A 20449-nucleotide genomic window follows, 5' to 3' on the forward strand; every position below is an offset into this window, starting at 1 on the left:
GAACCCTCGATTGCTTAGTTTGGCCGGGCGGCCAGCTCTACATAGGGTTTTGGTGGTCCCAAACCTTTTCCATTTAAGAATGATGGAGGCCACTGTGTTCTTGGGGATCTTCAATGCTGCAGGCATTTTTTGGTACCCTTCCCAGATCTGTGCCTCAACATAATCTTCTCTCGACCTCATGGCCTGGTTTTTGCTCTGACATGAACTGTCAACTGTGGGACCTTATATAGACAGGTGTGTGCCTTTCCAAATCATGTTCAATCAATTGAATCTGAGCAATATTTTTTGAGTCTCATAGCAAAGGGTCTGAATACTTTTGTAAATATTTATTTATGTTTTACTTTTTATAAATTAGCAAACATTTCGAAAGACCTGTTTTTGCTTTGTTATTATTGGGTGCTGTGTGTAGATTGATGAGGATACATTTTTATTTAATCAATTTAAGAATAAGGATGTAACGTAACAAAATGTGGAAAAGGTCATGGGGTCTGAATACTTTCCGAATGCACTGCAGCTTTTCACTGAGGTGACAGCTATAATCACACACTTTTTCAAGTGACTACAATAGAAACTGAATGTGAAGCTGGGCAATGGATGTATTGGAAAGTGTGGTTGCATTTTTCCATGTGCTCCGTGCTAGTCTTGATTCTACTTTGGAAGACTGTGAGAGTGCATGTCAACCCAGCTAAGAATTCTATGGAGAGAGAATGTTTTTGTAATGTTACCCTAATGTTTGAGTGTACAGTTGTCCATTAGTTATGGGACCATTCTATCTGTGTTAGCAAAAACCTTCTGAGAACAATTTAGCATGTTTCGGCATTAGGGTTAAGAGAACATTGCCTTAATGTCAAACAGAACATTTCTGTGTGTCAAATGTCAGGACATTGCCCGATGGTCCCAAAGAAACGCTGTATATACTGTAGTTTCGCTATTGTTATTTTACTGCTGCTCTTTAATTACTTGTTACTGTTATTTCTTATTCTTACTCATATTTAGTTGTTTTTTTAAAACTGTATTGTTGGTTTAGGGGCTCGTAAGTAAGCATTTCACTAAAGGTCTACTTCTGTTGTATTCTGCGCATGTGACTAATAAGATTTGATTTTGATTTGATTGAATAACTGTGGTTACTGACATGTTCCCTTCTCTCAGGCAGGTGTAGATGCTCCAGACGCAGCAGGCCCCAGGAAGAGGCTGCCTCCATCCAGGCTCAGCGCGGCTCTTCTCTCAAACAAGTGTGAAGAGGCCACTGGAGAATCTCAAGAAGGGAAGCCATTTTGTTGTGACCCACAGTGACTCTTCAGCAGTGACATTGACATTTGAACCTTGGGTTCAGTCTGGTGGATTTTCTGGACAGTCCCTGGAGGGGTAGGAAAGCACCCTACCCATCTGTGTCCTACCCTCGGATCTTCATCACCATGGCAACAGCAGTGCAGCCCAATGAGCTAGTGTTTGAGTTTGCCAGCAATGGAATGGATGAAATCAATCAGGTACCTGTCATTACATTGAAATAAGCAGTAGTCAATAACAGTAGTGTTATCAATATGTACCACCACCAATATAGAAATGTTAAAGCTGGAATCTGCAGTAGGGAGAAACAGTGTCCTTGGCTGCCCCACCACCATTGTTATTGTTTTTGTTGCCGAGCTGAGGAGCATGGTAAAAAAATTGCAGTACATATTGTGCTCATCTATGGCACGTGCAATGATATCACAGAGGACAAAAGACTGTTTGTTCATTGTTTGCAGTAACTTTGTTGTTGTAATATCGCAAACAGATGTGGCTGTTTCACCATTAAGGACTCCAGCTTTTCCAGGGAAATTTTACAGATAATATTGAGAAAAATACTGAAAGGATTTGCGAAACAAAGATTATTGAAACCAAAACTGACTTCTAAATGTAACTTTTGATAAACAACATGGTCAGAGGGATCAGCAATCCAGCAGGTCAGAGGCTTTACTGTCTTCGTGACGTGATGGAGAGATTGAGAGAAGGAGTGGAGGAGGAAGGGATGGCAGGGAGAGGACTGGGAAATGGAGTGTGTGCTGTTGGCAGGACAGAGACGGAAAGTGTGAGGGACCTGGGCCCGGTTTCCCAAAAGCATCTTAAGACTAAATTCATCGTTAGAACCATTGGGAAACCGGGCCCAAGAGTTTGGACTCTTTTAGTATGCGTGGGAGGAGACGGTGGGGTTTTGCCAGGACCTGTCATTTTAGGGTACAAAGGTTACTCTGTGTGTGCTTGTGTGTCTCTGTGTGTGTATGTATGTAGATGTGGAGAGACGAGTCGTCATTGGATCCTCTTGCCTGAATAGCACTGGTTCAGGCCTAACCAGACAGACCTGTTGTGGGAGGCTGTTTGTGAGGTGATGTGCTAATTTCACTGAAAAGCCTACCATTGTTTGGAAATAACACAGGCCTCCTCTTGGGTTCCTCCCTGTGCCCACTCAGTCAATTACCTGAGGATTACATTGCCAGTCCACGTGGTAGCCGGACAAAATATCTTAAAATAGCACTGGGATAACTTATTCACATTTAGCGCTAATGCTAACGAAGGTGGCTATTTTGTTTTCGCTGGAGCTAGCTTGTCTGAAGGGTTTATCTTTCTGTATGGGGGCTGTTGGAATCAAAGAAAGCCACAGCTAGCCTAGCCTGCTGGACTGTAATGATTAGCCTTGTTATATTGGATTTTACAGTCAATAAGTAGCTCCCTGAGTCAGGGCCATGGTGTAATGACTTCAGAATTATGTTTAGCTCAGTTTAGTATCTGAAAGCTTCTATTATAGAGTTCTATGGAAGCCTGGTGTGGTCATACATATTTACACCCACTCACATTTTTTACTGAATAGTAATTCAATTACAGCACAATTACAGCACCCCATTTTAAGTATTTCAGTTGTTATCTGGGGTGTGGCTATGCAGTGGTGTCATGCCCATATGGGGAAAATGCATGTGCCCCCTCAGATTTGTCCTGTTTTAGAATTCTTCAGATGTTAAATTAATTACTAAACGTTTTATCATAATTATTTATATAAAGATCTGTCAGCGGTATTTTGCATTGGGGGCACACTGACTGGACCAGCCCCCCCACCTCATTCTCCCTAGTAAGTGGTTCCTTTCAAGGTGCATGGAGAAAATAGTCCCTAGGCAGGAGGCTAGATATATTGTCAGTGGAGGAGGAGAGAGAGTGACTCACACAGGATTTTATTTGATTTTAGCTGCCAGTGATGGGCAGGAGGTAAGTTTGTAAATGAATGTGATCAAGCTATGTAGCGTATTGATTCCTTCTTGATGAATAAATAAAACATATTTTTTTGTTTCTCTGTAATTCTAGCCACCTAGCAATTTTATGAAGATGGCTTAAACTAGCCAGCTAGATAGTTTCACAATGTCACAACCTCATAGCTAGATACCAAGGCATTTCAGGCTATCAATCAAGTTAGAATAGCTTGTCTAACTATCTTACAGTTAGACAAGCTGACTTATTCCAATGACTTATTCCACATTTTGTTGTTACACCCTGAATTCAAAATGGATTAAAATTAAATTAAATCTAATTTACTGACAAAGTGAAACATGTTTTTAGAAATTTTAGCAAATGTATAAAAATGTAAAATAGAACAATCTAATTTACATAAGTATTCACACTCCTGAGTCAATACCTTCTAGAATAACCTTTGGCAGCAAGCTCTCTAAGAGCTTTCCACACCTGGATTGTACAACATTTGCCCATTATTCTTTTCAAAATTCTTCAAGCTCTGTCAAATTGGTTGTTGATCATTGCTCGACAGTTTTCAGGTCTTGCCATAGATGCTTAAGTTGATTTAAGTAAAAACTGTAATTCGGCCACTCAGGAATATTCACTTTCTTCTTGGTAAGCAACTCCAGTTAAAATTTGGCCTTGTGTTTTAGGTTCTCCTGCTGAAAGGTGATTTCATCTCCCAGTGCCTGTTGGAAAGCAGACTGAACCAGGTTTTCCTCTAGGATTTTGTATGTGCTTAGCTTTATTCCCTTTTTTTTCTATCCTGAAAAAAAACCTCTCCAGTCCTTAACGTTTACAAGCATACCCATAACATGATGCAGCCACCACTATGCTTGAAAATATGGAGAGTGCTACTCAGTAATGGGTTGTATTGGATTTGCCCCAAACATAACACTTCGTATTCAGGACAAAAAGTTAATTGCTTTACCACATTTTTAGCAGTATTACTTTAGTGCCTTGTTGCAAACAGGATGCATGTTTTTATTCCATACAGGCTTCCTTCTTTTCACTTATCACTGTCAATTAAGTTAGTATTGTGGAAAAACTACAATGTTGTTGATCCATGCTCAGTTTTCTCCTATCACAGCCATTAAACTCTGTAAGTGTTTTAAGGACACTATTGGCCTCATGGTGAAATCCCTGACCGGTTTCCTTCCTCTCCGGGATCTGAGTTAGGAAGGACGCCTGTATCTTTGTAGTGATTGGATGTATTAATTCACCATCCAAAGTGTAATTAATAACTCTACCACAAGAGGTTGGTGGCACCTTAATTGGGGAGGACAGGCTTGTGGTAATGGCTGGAGTGGTGGAATGGTATCAACTACATCAAACCCATGGTTTGATGCCATTCCATACGCTTCGTTCCCGACATCATTTTGAGTCGCCCACCCCTCAGCAGCCTCCACTGAATTACTCCAACTTGCTCAAAGGGATATTCAATAACTGCTTTTTTTTTAACCAATAGTTTCCCCTTCTTTGGAAAATCTCCCTGGTCTTTGTGGGTGAATCTGTGTTTGAAATTCACTGCTTGACTGTATGCGTGTGGTACAGAGATGAGGTAGTCATTCAAAAATCATGTTAAACACTGTTATTGCACACAGAGTGAGTCAATGCAACTTATTATTATTTTTATTATAATTTTTTTTATTTATTTCACCTTTATTTAACCAGGTAGGCTAGTTGAGAACAAGTTCTCATTTGCAACTGCGACCTGGCCAAGATAAAGCATAGCAATTCGACACACAGAGTTACACATGGAATAAACAAAACATAGTCAATAATACAGTAGAACAAAAGAAAACAAAAAGTCTATAAACAGTGAGTGCAAATGAGGTAAGATAAGGGAGTTAAGGCAATAAATAGGCCATGGTGGCGAAGTAATTACAATATAGCAATTAAACACTGGAATGGTAGATGTGCAGAAGATGAATGTGCAAGTAGAAACACTGTGGTGCAAAGGAGCAAGATAAATAAATAAATACTGTATGGGGATGAGGATGAGGTAGATTGATATATGGGCTATGTACAGGTGCAGTGACCTGTGAGCTGCTCTGACAGCTGGTGCTTAAAGCTAGTGAGGGAGATATGAGTCTCCAGCTTCAGAGATTTTTGCAGGTCGTTCCAGTCATTGGCAGCAGAGAACTGGAAGGAAAGACGACCAAAGGAGGAATTGGCTTTAGAGGTGACCAGTGAGATATACCTGCTGGAGCGCGTGCTACGAGTGGGTGCTGCTATGGTGACAAGTGAGCTGAGATAAGGCGGGGCTTTACCTAGCAGAGACTTGTAGATAACCTGTAGCCAGTGGGTTTGGCGACGTGTATGAAGCGAGGGCCAACCAACGAGAGCATACAGGTTGCAATGGTGGGTAGTGTATGGGGCTTTGTTGACAAACTGGATGGCACTGTGATAGACTGCATCCAGTTTGTTGAGTAGAGTGTTGGAGGCTATTTTATAGATTACATCACCGAAGTCGAGGATCGGTAGGATGGTCAGTTTTACGAGGGCATGTTTGGCAGCATGAGTGAAGGATGCTTTGTTGCGATATAGGAAGCCAATTCTAGATTTAATTTTGGATTGGAGATGCTTAATGTGAGTCTGTTAATGTGACTTGTTAAGCTAATTTTTACTCCTGAACTGATTTAGGCTTGCCATAACAAAGGGGTTGAATACTTGTAGACTCAAGACATTTCAGCTTTTAGTTTTTTTGTAGAAAAAACAAAAACAAAACGCAATTCCACTTTAACATTATGGTGTGTAGGCCAGTGACACAAAATCTACATTTAATCCATTTTAAATTCAGGCTGTAACAACAAAGTGTGTAAAAAGTCAATGGGTGTGAATACTTTCTGAATGCACTGCAGCTAAGATAACCTATGCAGAAAAATATATACATTTTTTGGCTCTTGATTGCAGGAAAAAGCTGAATGCACAGACGAGTGTTTGAAAAATGCAACATTCTTCAACTTCAACTGTCAACCCCACCTCCATCTTCATGAACTTCGTGCCCAGTCTAAAATAATGGGTGCATGACACCCCTGTGACTATGGGATATTTTCCATTAACTTCCTCTATCAGCCCTATTAGGGGATGTTAAAAGTATAGAGGTGGTGCTAAAAATTGCGACATGGGAAGGTAAAGCAGAACCGGCTTGATTATAGGGGAACCTCTCACACACAGGGGCTTGCTTTCATAGCCAAAACTGGGAACTCTGAGATGCAAATACTCCAGTGATCGTTATATCTGGTTGAGAGCAACAAAGAGGAAGATGCAGCCAATATGGCCTTTGTGTAAATCGTACTAAATACCATACTCTGTTTTGCACCTTTCATTATCTTGTTGAGATAGTTGAGTGTCTTTTGGCTAATAGGAAAGTTAGCTAGCTGGCTACCCACTGGGCAAAAACTGGTTGGCGTGGTTTCTATGTAATTTAAACAAAATTCAATGTGATGACACTGAATCAACTTGGAAAACTTATTCGATTTGCCAAAAGTAATACACGTAAGGGAGTTTTGTATTTATTTCACCCAACTTTTAACCTAAATCAAATGACATGGTGAAACGTTTAATTGATTTTATGTTGAATTCATGTTAGTTGACATTCACATGCAAATCAAAGCTAGAAATTACGTCTGTGCTCAATAGGTAACTCTTTGGTCCTGCTTTGTGCCAAATCCCACAGGTGCTTTGTTGAAACGGAGTCCCATTTTGTCAAAACAACAACAACAGACAGACACAGACGTCTTATGCCCCCTCAGCAGAATCTGTGTTGGTTTCAGTGTTGGTTCTGCTAGGGAGGGGAGACAGTGTGGTGTTAATGCACAGACGAGTGAACTCAGCAGAATTACTGGTGCTCTCATTGCCTGGTCACTACAACATGCACACACACAAGGTCACAGGCTTCCGACTGACCGAGATATCTGGTATTGTGTCTAGCTACTACAGTCTGAGAACAATAGACAGCATGCTGTTGTGTCAATGAAATGTCAGCTTTTACAGTCAAAGGACACAACAAACTGCATTCTTTATCTTTTATATTTCCCAAGTGGAGGTCCCAAATGGTCTCGTGGCCCACTGTTGACCAGTGATACTGACATCATGGAAAAGCAGTTTGTTTGATGGACAGTGTTCTGAAACCTAAGATATTGTTTGTGAAGTTAATTGAACAGTCCCTGAACTCCTAGCTATGTTTACATAGTCTAATTGTTTGGTAATGACTCCTAAAGGTTGAATGATTCCACGTAATGCAGTTGTCTGTGGCAGGGTGCTGTTAGTGTACTGTTAGTTAACACCACTGCTACTCTCTCTCGTTATCATCGATGCATAGTCACTTTAATAACTCTACCTACATGTACATATTACCTCAATTACCTTGACAAACCGGTGCCACAGCACATTGACCCTGTACCGGTACCCCGCTGTATATACTGTAGTCTCGCTATCGTTATTTTACTGCTGCTCTTTAATTACTCGTTACTTTTATATGTTATTCTTATTTGTACTGCATTGATGGTTAGGGGCTCGTAAAATCATCAGTAAATGTATAAAGAAACTCAGAACGTTGTTTGTTATTACTTTTATACCTATTTGTTGTTCATTACACCATTTTGGAATTTTAAGTCAAACTGTTGTTACTGGACTTTCAATGTGACAAGGTATTTGGCTACTAATGTTGTATTTTTTTTTGGGGGGGGGGGGTAGTACAAAGCAGCACATAGATGACAATCAGGCAAAGAGCTGTAGTCTGTCTCCATCTCCTGGTAATTTTCAGAAACTGACACTGAATTTATTTTTCTTCCTCTGGCTATGAGTGCAGGCCAAAATACTTTGCACCATTTCATTAGAGCATTTTTGGTTGTTTGATATTTAGAATAACTTAACCTAACGGTAAAGGACCTGCAAAAGCTATGAGTCCTGCCTGCTCCATGTCCTTTTGGATCTGGAACTGGACTCTTTTGGGCATGTTATGGGAAAAACAAACAGAAAGAGGTGCCATACACACAGCCTCCTTTTGTGGTGCTGTTGAAGATAGGAAAATAACAGTCTGCTGACCGAAAATAAAATCTGTGTCTTTACTCCACAAGGATTCACAGAATGAGAGATAAGAGAAGCTTATCTGGGAAACAAACTGCCATGTCACATTGGTGGACCTACTGTAGACAGTGTTTCCCCTACCATTATATAGAGCCAAGTGGGAACCCCCACCTATAGGCCTGTTCACAAAAATGTTTATATTTAAATAGACCCTGAATGTTTGTTTGCAAGCCCTCTGGAAAATAAGATAGGGGTAACACTGGTGGATGCAGTAAGTGTTGAAAAGTGTTGCCAAGTGAGCTTTGTTGCCACACGCAACAGTTTCTCATATGGTCCTCATACGGTTTGGCCAGAGCTCTGGCAATTTCCTTAGTTGAGAAATGTCCTCAGCTCTTCCTGTGTTGAGAAATGTTGTGCTGGAAATGAGGGGGTGTGTCTGGAATTCCCAGCAATAAGAATGTCCCAGTGGGCCACTGAAACACTGTTGAAATGAGCTCTCCCTCAAATCAAACCAATGCAAACAACATTTTACTAGTCACATTAACCTATTTAATAGATGTTATTTATATATATATATTAAAAGTTCTCCCCAATTTCCAATTGGTAGTTACAGTCTTGTCTCATCACTGCAAGTCCCGTATGGACTCGGGAGAGGTGAATGTCAAGAGCCATGTGTCCTCTGAAACACACCCCAAAGAAAGCCTCACTGCTTCTTGACACAATGCCCACTTAACCCAGAAGCACCAATGTGTCAGAGGAATCACCGCACACCTGGTAACCATGTCAGTGTGCACTTCCCGCCACAGGAGTCACTAGCTCACAATGGGACAAGGACATCCCTGCCAGCCAAATCCTTCCCTAACCCAGACAACGCTGGGCCAATTGTGTGCCGCCCATGGGTCTCCTGGTCGCAGCCAGCTGCGACAGAGCCTGGACTCAAACCCATAATCTCTAGTGGCACAGCTAGCAATACGATGCAATGCCTTAGACCACTGCGTCACTCGGGAGGCCTTAGCACATGTTATTGCGGGTGTAGTGAAATGCTTGTGGTCCTAGCTCCAACAGTGCAGTAGTATCTAACATTTCACAACAATACACACCAATCTAAAAGTAAAAGAATGGAATTAAGAAATACATAAATATTAGATTGAGCAATGCCGGAGTGGCATTGACTAAAATACAGTAGAATAGAATACAGTATATACATATGAGATGAGTAAAGCAGTATGTAAACATTATTTAAACATTATTAAAGTGACTCGTGTTCCATTATTAAGTGATGCCTCTTTAAAAGTCTGATGGCCTTGAGATAGAAGCTGTTTTTCAGTCTCTCTGTCCCAGCTTTAATGCAGCTGTACTGACCTTGCCTTCTGGATGATAGCGGGGTGAACAGGCCTTGGCTCGTGTGGATGATGATCTTTTTGGCTTTCCTGTGACATCAGGTGCTGTAAGTGTCCTGGAGGGCAGGTAGTTTACCCCCGGTGATGCGTTGAGCAGACCACAACACCCTCTGGTCTGTGCAGTTGCCGTACCAAGCAGTGATATAGCCCGACAGGATGCTCTCAATTGTGCATCAGTAAAAGTTTGGTTTTAGGGGCCAAGCCACATTTCTTCACCCATCTGAGATTGAAGAGGCGCTGTTGTGCCTTCTTCACAACACTGTCTGTGTGTGTGGACCATTTCAGATCGTCAGTGATGTGTATGCCGAGGAACTTGAAGCTTTCCACCTTCTCCACGGTGGTCCCGTCGATGTGGATAGGTGCATGCTCCCTTTGCTATTTCCTGAAGTCCACAATCAGCTCCTTTGTTTTGTTGGCCTTGAGTGAGAGGTTATTTTCCTGGCACCACTGTCCCAGGGCCCTCACCTCCTCCCTGTAGGCTGTCTCGTCATTGTTGGTAATCAGGCATTCTTACTGTTGTGTCATCTACAAACTTGATGATTGAGCTGGAGGTGTGCATGGCCACGCATTCATGGGTGAACAGGGAGTACAGGAGGGGGCTGAGCACGCACTCTTGTGGGGCCCCTGTGTTGAGGATCAGCGAAGTGGAGGTGTTGTTTCCTACCTTCACCACCTTGAAGGCGGCCTTCCAGGAAGTCCAGGACCCAGTTGCAGAGGGTGGGGTTCAAACCCAGGGCCCCGACTTTAATGATGACTATGGTGTTGAATGCTGAGCTATAGTCAATGAACAGCATTCTTACATAGGTATTCCTCTTGTCCAGATGGGTTAGGGCAGTGTGCATTGCGATGGCGATTGCATCGTCTGTAGATCTATTGGGGCGGTAAGCAAATTGAAGTGGATCTAGGGTGTCAGGTAAGTTGGAGGTGATATGATTCTTACCTAGCCTTTCAAAGCACTTTATGATGACAGAAGTGAGTGCTACGGGGCGATAGTCATTTAGTTCAGTTGCCTTGCTTTCTTGGGTACAGGATCAATAGTGGACATATTGAAGCAAGTAGGGACAGCAAACTGGGATAGGGAGAGATTGAATATGTCCGTAAACACTCTATTGTCCTCAAAGTGGGCGAAGAAGGTGTTTAGCTTGTCCAGTAGCAAGACCAGGGTGTCCGTGACGTGGCTGGTTTTCCCTTTGTAGTCCGTGATTGTCTGTAGACCCTGCCACATATATCTCATGTCTGAGCTGTTGAATTGAGACTCCATTTTGTCTCTGTACTGACGTTTTGCCTGATTGATTGACTTACAGAGGGAATAACTACACTGTTTGTATTTGGCCATATTCCCAGTCACCTTGCCATGGTTAAATGCGGTGGTTCCTGCTTTCAATTTTGTGCGAATGCTGCCATCTATTCACGGTTTCTGGTTTGGGTAGGTTTTAATCTGTTGTACAATGAGTGTACAAAACATTAAGAACACCTGCTCTTTCCATGACAGACTGAGCAGGTGAATCCAGTTGAAAGCTTTGATCCCTTATTGATGTCACCTGTTAAATTCTTTAAAAGTGCTTTCCTCACCATCTTAAATAGGCATGCCCCATTCATTTTTCTTTAACCAGGAACAGACATAGCCCTTGGTTCACTCCAGACCTGACTGTCCTTGTCCAGCACAAAAACATCCTGTGGCGTACTGCATTAGCATCGAATAGCTCCCGCGATATGCAACTTTTCAGTTAGGAACCAAAATACACAGGCAGTTAGGAAAGCAAAGGCTAGCTTTTTCAAACAGAAATTTGCATTCTGTAGCACTAACTCCAAAAAGTTCTGGGACACTGTAAAGTCCATAGAGCACCTCCTCCCAGCTGCCCACTGCACTGAGGCTAGGAAACACTGTCACCACGGATAAATATGCGATAATTGAGAATTTCAATAAGTATTTTTCTACGGCTGGCCACCTGGCTACCCCTACCCCGGTCAACAGCCCTGCACCCCTCTGCAACTTGCCCAAGCCTCCCCATTTCTCCTTCACCAAAATCCAGATAGCTGATGTTCTGAAAGAGCTGCAAAATCTGGACCCCTACAAATCAGCAGGGCTAGATAATCTGGACCCTCTCTTCCTAAACTTATCCGCCGAAATTGTTAAAACCCCTATTACTAGCTTGTTCAACCTCTCTTTCGTATCGTCTGTGATCCCCAAAGATTGGAAAGCTGCCGCGGCCATCCCCCTCTTCAAAGGGGGAGACACTCTAGACTCAAACTGCTACAGACCTATATCTATTCTACCCTGCCTATCTAAGGTCTTCGAAAGCCAAGTTAACAAACAGATCGCCGACCATTTCGAATCCCACCGTACCTTCTCCGCTATGCAATCTGGTTTCCGAGCTGGTCATGGGTGCACCTCAGCCACGCTCAAGGTCCTAAATGACATCATAACCGCCATCGATAAGAGACAATACTGTGCAGCTGTATTCATCGACCTGGCCAAGGCTTTTGACTCTGTCAATCACCACATTCTTATCGGGCAGACTGCTTCGCCTGGATCACCAACTACTTCTCTGACAGAGTTCAGTGTGTCAAATCAGAGGGCCTGTTGTCCGGACCTCTGGAAGTCTCTATGGCGGTGCCACAGAGTTCAATCCTCGGGCTAACTCTTTTCTCTGTATACATCAATGATGTCGCTCTTGCTGCTGGTGATTCTCTGATCCACCTTTACGCAGAGGACACCATTCTGTTTACTTCTGGCCCTTCTTTGGACACTGTGTTAACTAACCTCCAGACGAGCTTCAATGCCATAAAACTCTCCTTCCGTGGCTCTTAAATGCAAGCAAAACTAAATGCATGCTTTTCATCCTATCGCTGCACACACATACCCACCCATCCAGCATCACTACTCTGGACAGTTCTGACTTAGAATATGTGGACAACTACAAATACCTAGGTGTCTGATTAGACTGTAAACTCTCCTTCCAGACTCACATTAAGCAACTCCAATCCAAAATTAAATCTACAATTGGCTTCCTATTCCGCAACAAAGCATCCTTCACTCATGCTGCCAAACATACCCTAGTAAATCTGACCATCCTACCGATCCTTGACTTCGGCGATGTCATTTAATAAATAGCCTCCAACACTCTACGCAGCAAATTGGATGCAGTCTATCACAGTGCCATCCGTTTTGTCACCAAAGCCCTATATACTACCCACCACTGCGACCTGTATTCTCTCGTTGGCTGGCCCTCGCTTCATATCCGTCGCCAAACCCACTGGCTCCAAGTCATCTATAAGTTGTTGCTAGGTAAAGCTCCGCATTATCTCAGCTCACTGGTCACCATAGCAGCACCCACCCGAGCACGCGCTCCAGCAGGTATATTTCACTGGTCACCCCCAAAGCCAATTCCTCCTTCGGCCGCCTTTCCTTCCAGTTCTCTGCTGCCAATGACTGGAACGAAATGTAAAAATCACTAAAGCTGGAGACTCATATCTCCCTCACTAGCTTTAAGCACAAGCTGTCAGAGCAGCTCACAGAACACTGCACCTGTACATAGCCAATCTGTAAATAGCCCATCCAACTATCTCATTGCCATATTGTTAATTATTTGATTTATTTTGCTCCTTTGCACCCCAGTACTGCTACTTGCACACTCATCTTCTGCACATCTATCACCCCAGTTTTTTTTTATTTGCCATACTGCAATAATTTTGCCACTATGGTCTATTTATTGCCTCACCCCCTTATCCTACCTCATTTGCACACACTGTATGTAGACTTTCTCTATTGTATTATTGACTGTATGTTTGTTTGTGTAACTCTGTGCTGTTGTTTGTGTCGCACTGCTATGCTTTATCTTGGCCAGGTCGTAGTTGTAAATGAGAACCTGTTCTCAACTAGCCTACCTGGTTAAATAAAGGTGAAAAAATAAATAAATAATCTACAGATGAAGGGGAGGAGACAGGTTATAGGTGTTTTTTTAAGCCATGACACAATTGAGACATGGATTGTGTATGTGTGCCATTGAGAGTGAATGGTCAAGACAAAATATTTAAGTGCCTTTGAATGGGATATGGTAGTATGTGCCAGGCGCACCGGTTTGCAGTGCTTGAGGCGTCACTATAGACCCGGGTTCGGGTCAATTGTGCACCGCCCCATGAGGCGGTGCACAATTGACCCAGCATCGTCTGGGTTAGGGGAGGGTTTGGCCGGATGGAATTTCCTTGTCCCATCGTGCTCTAGTGACTCTTTGTGGTGGGCCGGGCACCTGCAAGCTGATGTACAGCGTTTCCTTCCGACACATTGGTGCGGCTGGCTTCCAAGTTAAGTGAGCAGTGTGGCTTGGCGGGGTCGTGTTTCGTGGGATGCGTGGCTCTCGACCTTCACCTCTCGAGTCAGTAGTGTTGCAGCGATGGGACAAGACTGACTACCAATTGAATATCAAGACATTGGGCAGAAAAAAGGGCTAAAAGTAAAAAAAAATATTAACAAACTGCAATGCTGCTGGATTTTTCACACTCAACAGTTTCCTGTGTGTATCAAGAATGGTCCGCCACCCAAAGGACATCCAGCCAACTTGACACAACTGTGGGAAGCATTGGAGTCAATTTGTGTCAGCATCCCTGTGGAACACTTTTCATGCCACGACAAATTGCGGCTGTTCTCAGGGCAAAATAGTGTGCAACTCAATATTAGGAAGGTGTTCATAATGTTTTGTACACTCAGTCTTGTACAAAATCAGTTGAAAATGATCTAGCGTTATTACCAGCAGTTGACGTCCAAAAATGGTTACAACCCTAGGTTGGTCCAATGAGAAATATGGGTTTACGTGGATACAGTGGGAAGAAAAAGTATGTGAACGCTTTAGAATTACCTGGATTTCTGTATAAATTGGTCATAAAATGTTATCTGATCTTCATCTAAGTCACAATAATAGACAAACACAGTCAGCTTAAACTAATAACACACAAACAATTATAATTTTTAATGTCTTTATTTAACACACCATGTAAACATTCACAGTGCAGGTTGGAAAAAGTATGTAAACCCTTGTATTTAATAACAGGTTGACCCTCCTTAGGCAGCAATAACCTCAACCAGACATTTTCTCTAGTTACGGATTGCACCTGCACCACAGTCAGGAGGAATTTTGGACCATTCCTCTTCACAAAACTGTTTCAGTTCAGAAATATTCTTTGGATGTCTGGTGTGAACCGCTCTCTTGAGGTCATGCTACAGCATCTCAATCGGGTTGAGGTCAGGACTCTGACTGGGCCACTCCAGAAGGTGTATTTTCTTCTGTTGTAGCCATTCTGTTGTTGATTTACTTCTGTGTTTTGAGTCGTTTTCATGTTGCATCATCCAACTTCTGTTGATCTTCAATTGGCGGACAGATAGCCTTACATTCTCATGCAAAATGACTTGATAAACTTGGGAATACATTTTTCCGGCGATGATAGCAAGCTGTCCAGGCCCTGAGGCAGCAAAGCAGCCTTAGGGCCTGGACAGCATTTATAGACAATTTGTCTTACTGTGGACTGATGAACATCAAGGCTTTTAGAGATACTTTTGTAACCCTTTCCAGCTTTATGCAAGTCAACAATTCTTAATCTTGGGTCTTCGGAGATCTCCAGCAGGTATATTTCACTGGTCACCCCCAAAGCCAATTCCTCCTTCGGCCGCCTTTCCTTCCAGTTCTCTGCTGCCAATGACTGGAACGAAATGTAAAAATCACTGAAGCTGGAGACTCATATCTCCCTCACTAGCTTTAAGCACAAGCTGTCAGAGCAGCTCACAGAACACTGCACCTGTACATAGCCAATCTGTAAATAGCCCATCCAACTATCTCATCGCCATATTGTTAATTATTTGATTTATTTTGCTCCTTTGCACCCCAGTACTGCTACTTGCACACTCATCTTCTGCACATCTATCACCCCAGTGTTTAATTTGCCATACTGCAATAATTTTGCCACTATGGTCTATTTATTGCCTCACCCCCTTATCCTACCTCATTTGCACACACTGTATGTAGACTTTCTCTATTGTATTATTGACTGTATGTTTGTTTGTGTAACTCTGTGCTGTTGTTTGTGTCGCACTGCTATGCTTTATCTTGGCCAGGTCGTAGTTGTAAATGAGAACCTGTTCTCAACTAGCCTACCTGGTTAAATAAAGGTGAAAAAATAAATAAATAATCTACAGATGAAGGGGAGGAGACAGGTTAAAGGTGTTTTTTTTAAGCCATGACACAATTGAGACATGGATTGTGTATGTGTGCCATTGAGAGTGAATGGTCAAGACAAAATATTTAAGTGCCTTTGAATGGGATATGGTAGTATGTGCCAGGCGCACCGGTTTGCAGTGCTTGAGGCGTCACTATAGACCCGGGTTCGATCCCAGGCTGTGTCACAGCCGGCCGTGACCGGGAGACCCATGAGGCGGTGCACAATTGACCCAGCATCGTCTGGGTTAGGGGAGGGTTTGGCCGGATGGAATTTCCTTGTCCCATCGTGCTCTAGTGACTCTTTGTGGTGGGCCGGGCACCTGCAAGCTGATGTACAGCGTTTCCTTCCGACACATTGGTGCGGCTGGCTTCCAAGTTAAGTGAGCAGTGTGGCTTGGCGGGGTCGTGTTTCGTGGGACGCGTGGCTCTCGACCTTCACCTCTCGAGTCAGTAGTGTTGCAGCGATGGGACAAGACTGACTACCAATTGAATATCAAGACATTGGGCAGAAAAAAGGGCTAAAAGTAAAAAAATATATTAACAAACTGCAATGCTGCTGGATTTTTCACACTCAACAGTTTCCCGTGTGTATCAAGAATGGTCCACCACTCAAAGGACATCCAGCCAACTTGACACAACTGTGGGAAGCATTGGAGTCAATTTGTGTCAGCATCCCTGTGGAACACTTTTCATGCCACGACAAATTGCGGCTGTTCTCAGGGCAAAATAGTGTGCAACTCAATATTAGGAAGGTGTTCATAATGTTTTGTACACTCAGTCTTGTACAAAATCAGTTGAAAATGATCTAGCGTTATTACCAGCAGTTGACGTCCAAAAATGGTTACAACCCTAGGTTGGTCCAATGAGAAATCTTCATCTAAGTCACAATAATAGACAAACACAGTCAGCTTAAACTAATAACACACAAACAATTATAATTTTTAATGTCTTTATTTAACACACCATGTAAACATTCACAGTGCAGGTTGGAAAAAGTATGTAAACCCTTGTATTTAATAACAGGTTGACCCTCCTTAGGCAGCAATAACCTCAACCAGACATTTTCTCTAGTTACGGATTGCACCTGCACCACAGTCAGGAGGAATTTTGGACCATTCCTCTTCACAAAACTGTTTCAGTTCAGAAATATTCTTTGGATGTCTGGTGTGAACCGCTCTCTTGAGGTCATGCTACAGCATCTCAATCGGGTTGAGGTCAGGACTCTGACTGGGCCACTCCAGAAGGTGTATTTTCTTCTGTTGTAGCCATTCTGTTGTTGATTTACTTCTGTGTTTTGAGTCGTTTTCATGTTGCATCATCCAACTTCTGTTGATCTTCAATTGGCGGACAGATAGCCTTACATTCTCATGCAAAATGACTTGATAAACTTGGGAATACATTTTTCCGGCGATGATAGCAAGCTGTCCAGGCCCTGAGGCAGCAAAGCAGCCTTAGGGCCTGGACAGCATTTATAGACAATTTGTCTTACCGTGGACTGATGAACATCAAGGCTTTTAGAGATACTTTTGTAACCCTTTCCAGCTTTATGCAAGTCAACAATTCTTAATCTTGGGTCTTCGGAGATCTCTTTTGTTCGAGGTTCACATCAGGCAATACTTCTTGTGAATAGCAAATTTAAATTTTGTGTGTGTTTTTAATAGGGCAGGGCAACTCTAACCAACATCTCCAATCTCGTCTCAGTGATTGTACTCCAGGTTAGCTGACTCCTGACTCCAATTAGGTTTTGGAGAAGTCATTAGCCTAGGGGTTCACATACTTTTTCCAACCTAAACTGTGAATATTTAAATTATGTATTCAATATAGACAATTAAAAATACAATATTTTGTGTGTTATTAGTTTAAGCAGATTGTGTTTGTCTGTTGTTGTGACTTAGATGAAGATCAGATCTACTTTTATGACCAATTTATGCAGAAATCCAGATAATTCCAAAGGGTTCACATACGTTTTCTTGCCATGTCTCATGTCTGTCTCCCTGTATGTGAAACGAGTATGAATAATTTGTACCTTTTTGTTCACCTGCATGTGGACAAAGCCAATGTGTGAGATATATCAGAACAACTGTAAAAGCACAGTGTGTAGGCCAACATGAACTTTACCATAGTTAAGACTCAGATTTTTCATTTTAAAATGTATACCAAACACAAACCATTGATTTCAAAGTTTAACAAACAATATAACTCTATGCACAAAGACAACTTTTACAAATCTCCACAGAAAATGTAACAAAAACACATTTACCAGAAGAACTGTGCAGATATAACATTTGGTATCAGAATAAAATGGATGGATATTTTACCGTAATTCGGTTACTGTAATAAACTCTGCATCTGCACAGTTTTTCCAGGAATTGTTAAAAAAAATTTACTGTGAAAATTGTTCAAAGTAGTTGTTGTGCACAGAGCTGTATGGTTTGTAAAACTTCGAAGTCAATGGTTTTTGTTTGGCATACATTTTAAATTGAAAAATCAGTCTCTGCGTATTATTGTTATCGTGTAATTGCCCATAAGATAAAAACGAAGCAATAGACATACACATGTAATTCTTTGATCTAACGTCTGTGGTCTCTGTTTGTCTGTTGGTCTCTCTGTGTGTCCAGCTGGATGACCCGTCCGTGTTTCCAGCTGTCATCGTAGAGCAGGTGCCCGCCACTGACCTGATGCAGGTCTACTCGGGCATGGAGTCGGATGAGGTGGCCAACGGCATTATGGTGGACACCACTCTACATGTGGTGGAGGAGCCCATTATGGTCGGAGACGTGGGCCTCTCAGGTGAGGAGGAGATGATACTTTACACACGCATGGGGATAGGGGCTAGTTTTTTTTTTACAGACAGGGCCTGGTATTACCTAGAATTCGCCCCTAGTGATTGTAACATCCTTTCAAGTTTGTCTTAAAATCTGTCTGTTTCATGTTCTGATGACAATCCCTGTCTGATTGGCCAATAGAAACGACGGTGTCGGGCACAGAGGACAGCATGGAGACCAACGAGGCTGCGGCAGCCCTTCTCAACATGGAGTCACCAAACAACATCCTGGACGAGAAGCGCATGAGTACGATTTGTGTTGTTTTGTTGTTGCTACTTGCTAGGAGGGAGGATAGGGGAAGGAGTATTTAAAAAAAAATCTTTTGGTACCACTTATTTGTTAACTGAATCCAAGTTCTACCTCAAAGCATTTACCACTTTCAAAACATTGTTAAAACGTATACGTTTTTGATGAAGGCTATTTGGAGGCAGTTTCATTTGTAGTATTTTCACTAATTCCCATAATTATCTCTGGCTGTTGCTTTAGTTCACAGTCTCATAATATTACATAACTGGGAGTAAAATTGACTGTACTACTTTTCTCCATTGTTGTAGTTCACACCTATGGGACCATGTTGGAGTCTGACTACACCTACATCCCTCTTCGGCCGGAGGCCAATGGCTGCATTGATGTATCGCTGGACGAGGAAACATCCTCCATGGACGAGATCCCTCAGAAGAGCATGTCCAAACCACAGAGGAAAACTAAAGGTACCACAGGGGGTCCTCATGGACTGTAGTGTTACAAAACATTAGGTTGCCAAACAATGTTATTTAGTCTTGTTTTTAACGTTCTAGATTAAAATATTCAATTTACACTCATGCAGCGAAGAGATTTTTTAAGAGTTAACACAGGAGTGCATTGGTAAATATATGCGCTTATTAGTCACAGCTTACAGCCTTATTAGCACACTGTGTTTTTATTTAGCCACTGACAGTGATGTGCTTAATTTGGTGTCACAGTTTTGACCTGAACGCTTCTCCCGTCTTAGTGCGCAAGCCGCGGGCGGTGCGTCCATACTCCCCCATCACCACTCCCAGCCTGCCACTCAAGAAGAAGAGCAAGGAGGGCAAAGGTGAGCGTTCTTCTCAACTAGCTCACTTCTCGAAAAACAGCCAATTGAAATCATGGTCTCTCCTGGCCCTGTCTCAACTGACTTGCCTCTTGAAAGAACAGCCAATCGAAATCAAGGTCTCTCTCTTGGCCTATTCTGTGGGCTAATGTGCACGTCTCTGCCTGTAGAGTGGTGCAATCAGCAACCAGCAGCCCATGTAGTCCAGTTGGGTTGGACCTCAGCTTGCTAATTGATCGGGTACTCTCAAAGTGCTGTGTCTCACAGGGAAATAACTGTAATTGCGGCTGTGTGTTCCCTTGCACAGCACAGAGAGGGGATGGGGAGAGGGGGTTGGTTCAGCCGGACACGTATACAAGTGGCTGCTGGAGGGGTCGCTGTTTCTAAACACTTCTGGTCCTAACCATTTCCCAAACATGAGTAATCTACTTTCAGAGCCCCATCCAATTTTCCAACCCTAGACACACACACACACACACACACACAAATGAGAATGGCAAATTAATTGATTTAGGTTATGGGGAGGGAGTGCTGTAAGTGCGTCTCTGCCTTCTTTTTTCATTTGTTAGGTTAAACCTAAATGAATTATGGACGGGTGTAGCAGAGCTCCAAGCTCACATGTACAGTATTAGGCTCACATGTTAAAATTGCAAA

General features: G+C 42.6%; 1 protein-coding gene across 5 annotated transcripts in view; it reads left to right on the forward strand.

Moving 5' to 3' along the window:
- Window positions 1-20449, forward strand: part of LOC109905325 (ETS-related transcription factor Elf-1) — an 83045-nt gene that overhangs the window by 49734 nt on the left and 12862 nt on the right. For 2 of the 5 annotated variants that reach the window (XM_020502631.2, XM_020502630.2), the window contains exons 2-6: window positions 1150-1487; window positions 18499-18688; window positions 18865-18969; window positions 19278-19433; window positions 19715-19798. In XM_020502631.2, coding sequence (XP_020358220.1) covers window positions 1416-1487; window positions 18499-18688; window positions 18865-18969; window positions 19278-19433; window positions 19715-19798 — 607 coding nt within the window. In that variant the 5' untranslated portion in view covers window positions 1150-1415. Of the gene's footprint in view, window positions 1-1149; window positions 1488-2268; window positions 2363-3908; window positions 3987-18498; window positions 18689-18864; window positions 18970-19277; window positions 19434-19714; window positions 19799-20449 lie in introns of all 5 variants that reach the window. The other 3 variants (XM_031790297.1, XM_031790298.1, XM_020502632.2) reach the window with 3 other exon arrangements.

This window comes from Oncorhynchus kisutch, linkage group LG15 (assembly GCF_002021735.2).
Source record: "Oncorhynchus kisutch isolate 150728-3 linkage group LG15, Okis_V2, whole genome shotgun sequence".
Lineage (NCBI taxonomy): Eukaryota > Metazoa > Chordata > Actinopteri > Salmoniformes > Salmonidae > Oncorhynchus > Oncorhynchus kisutch.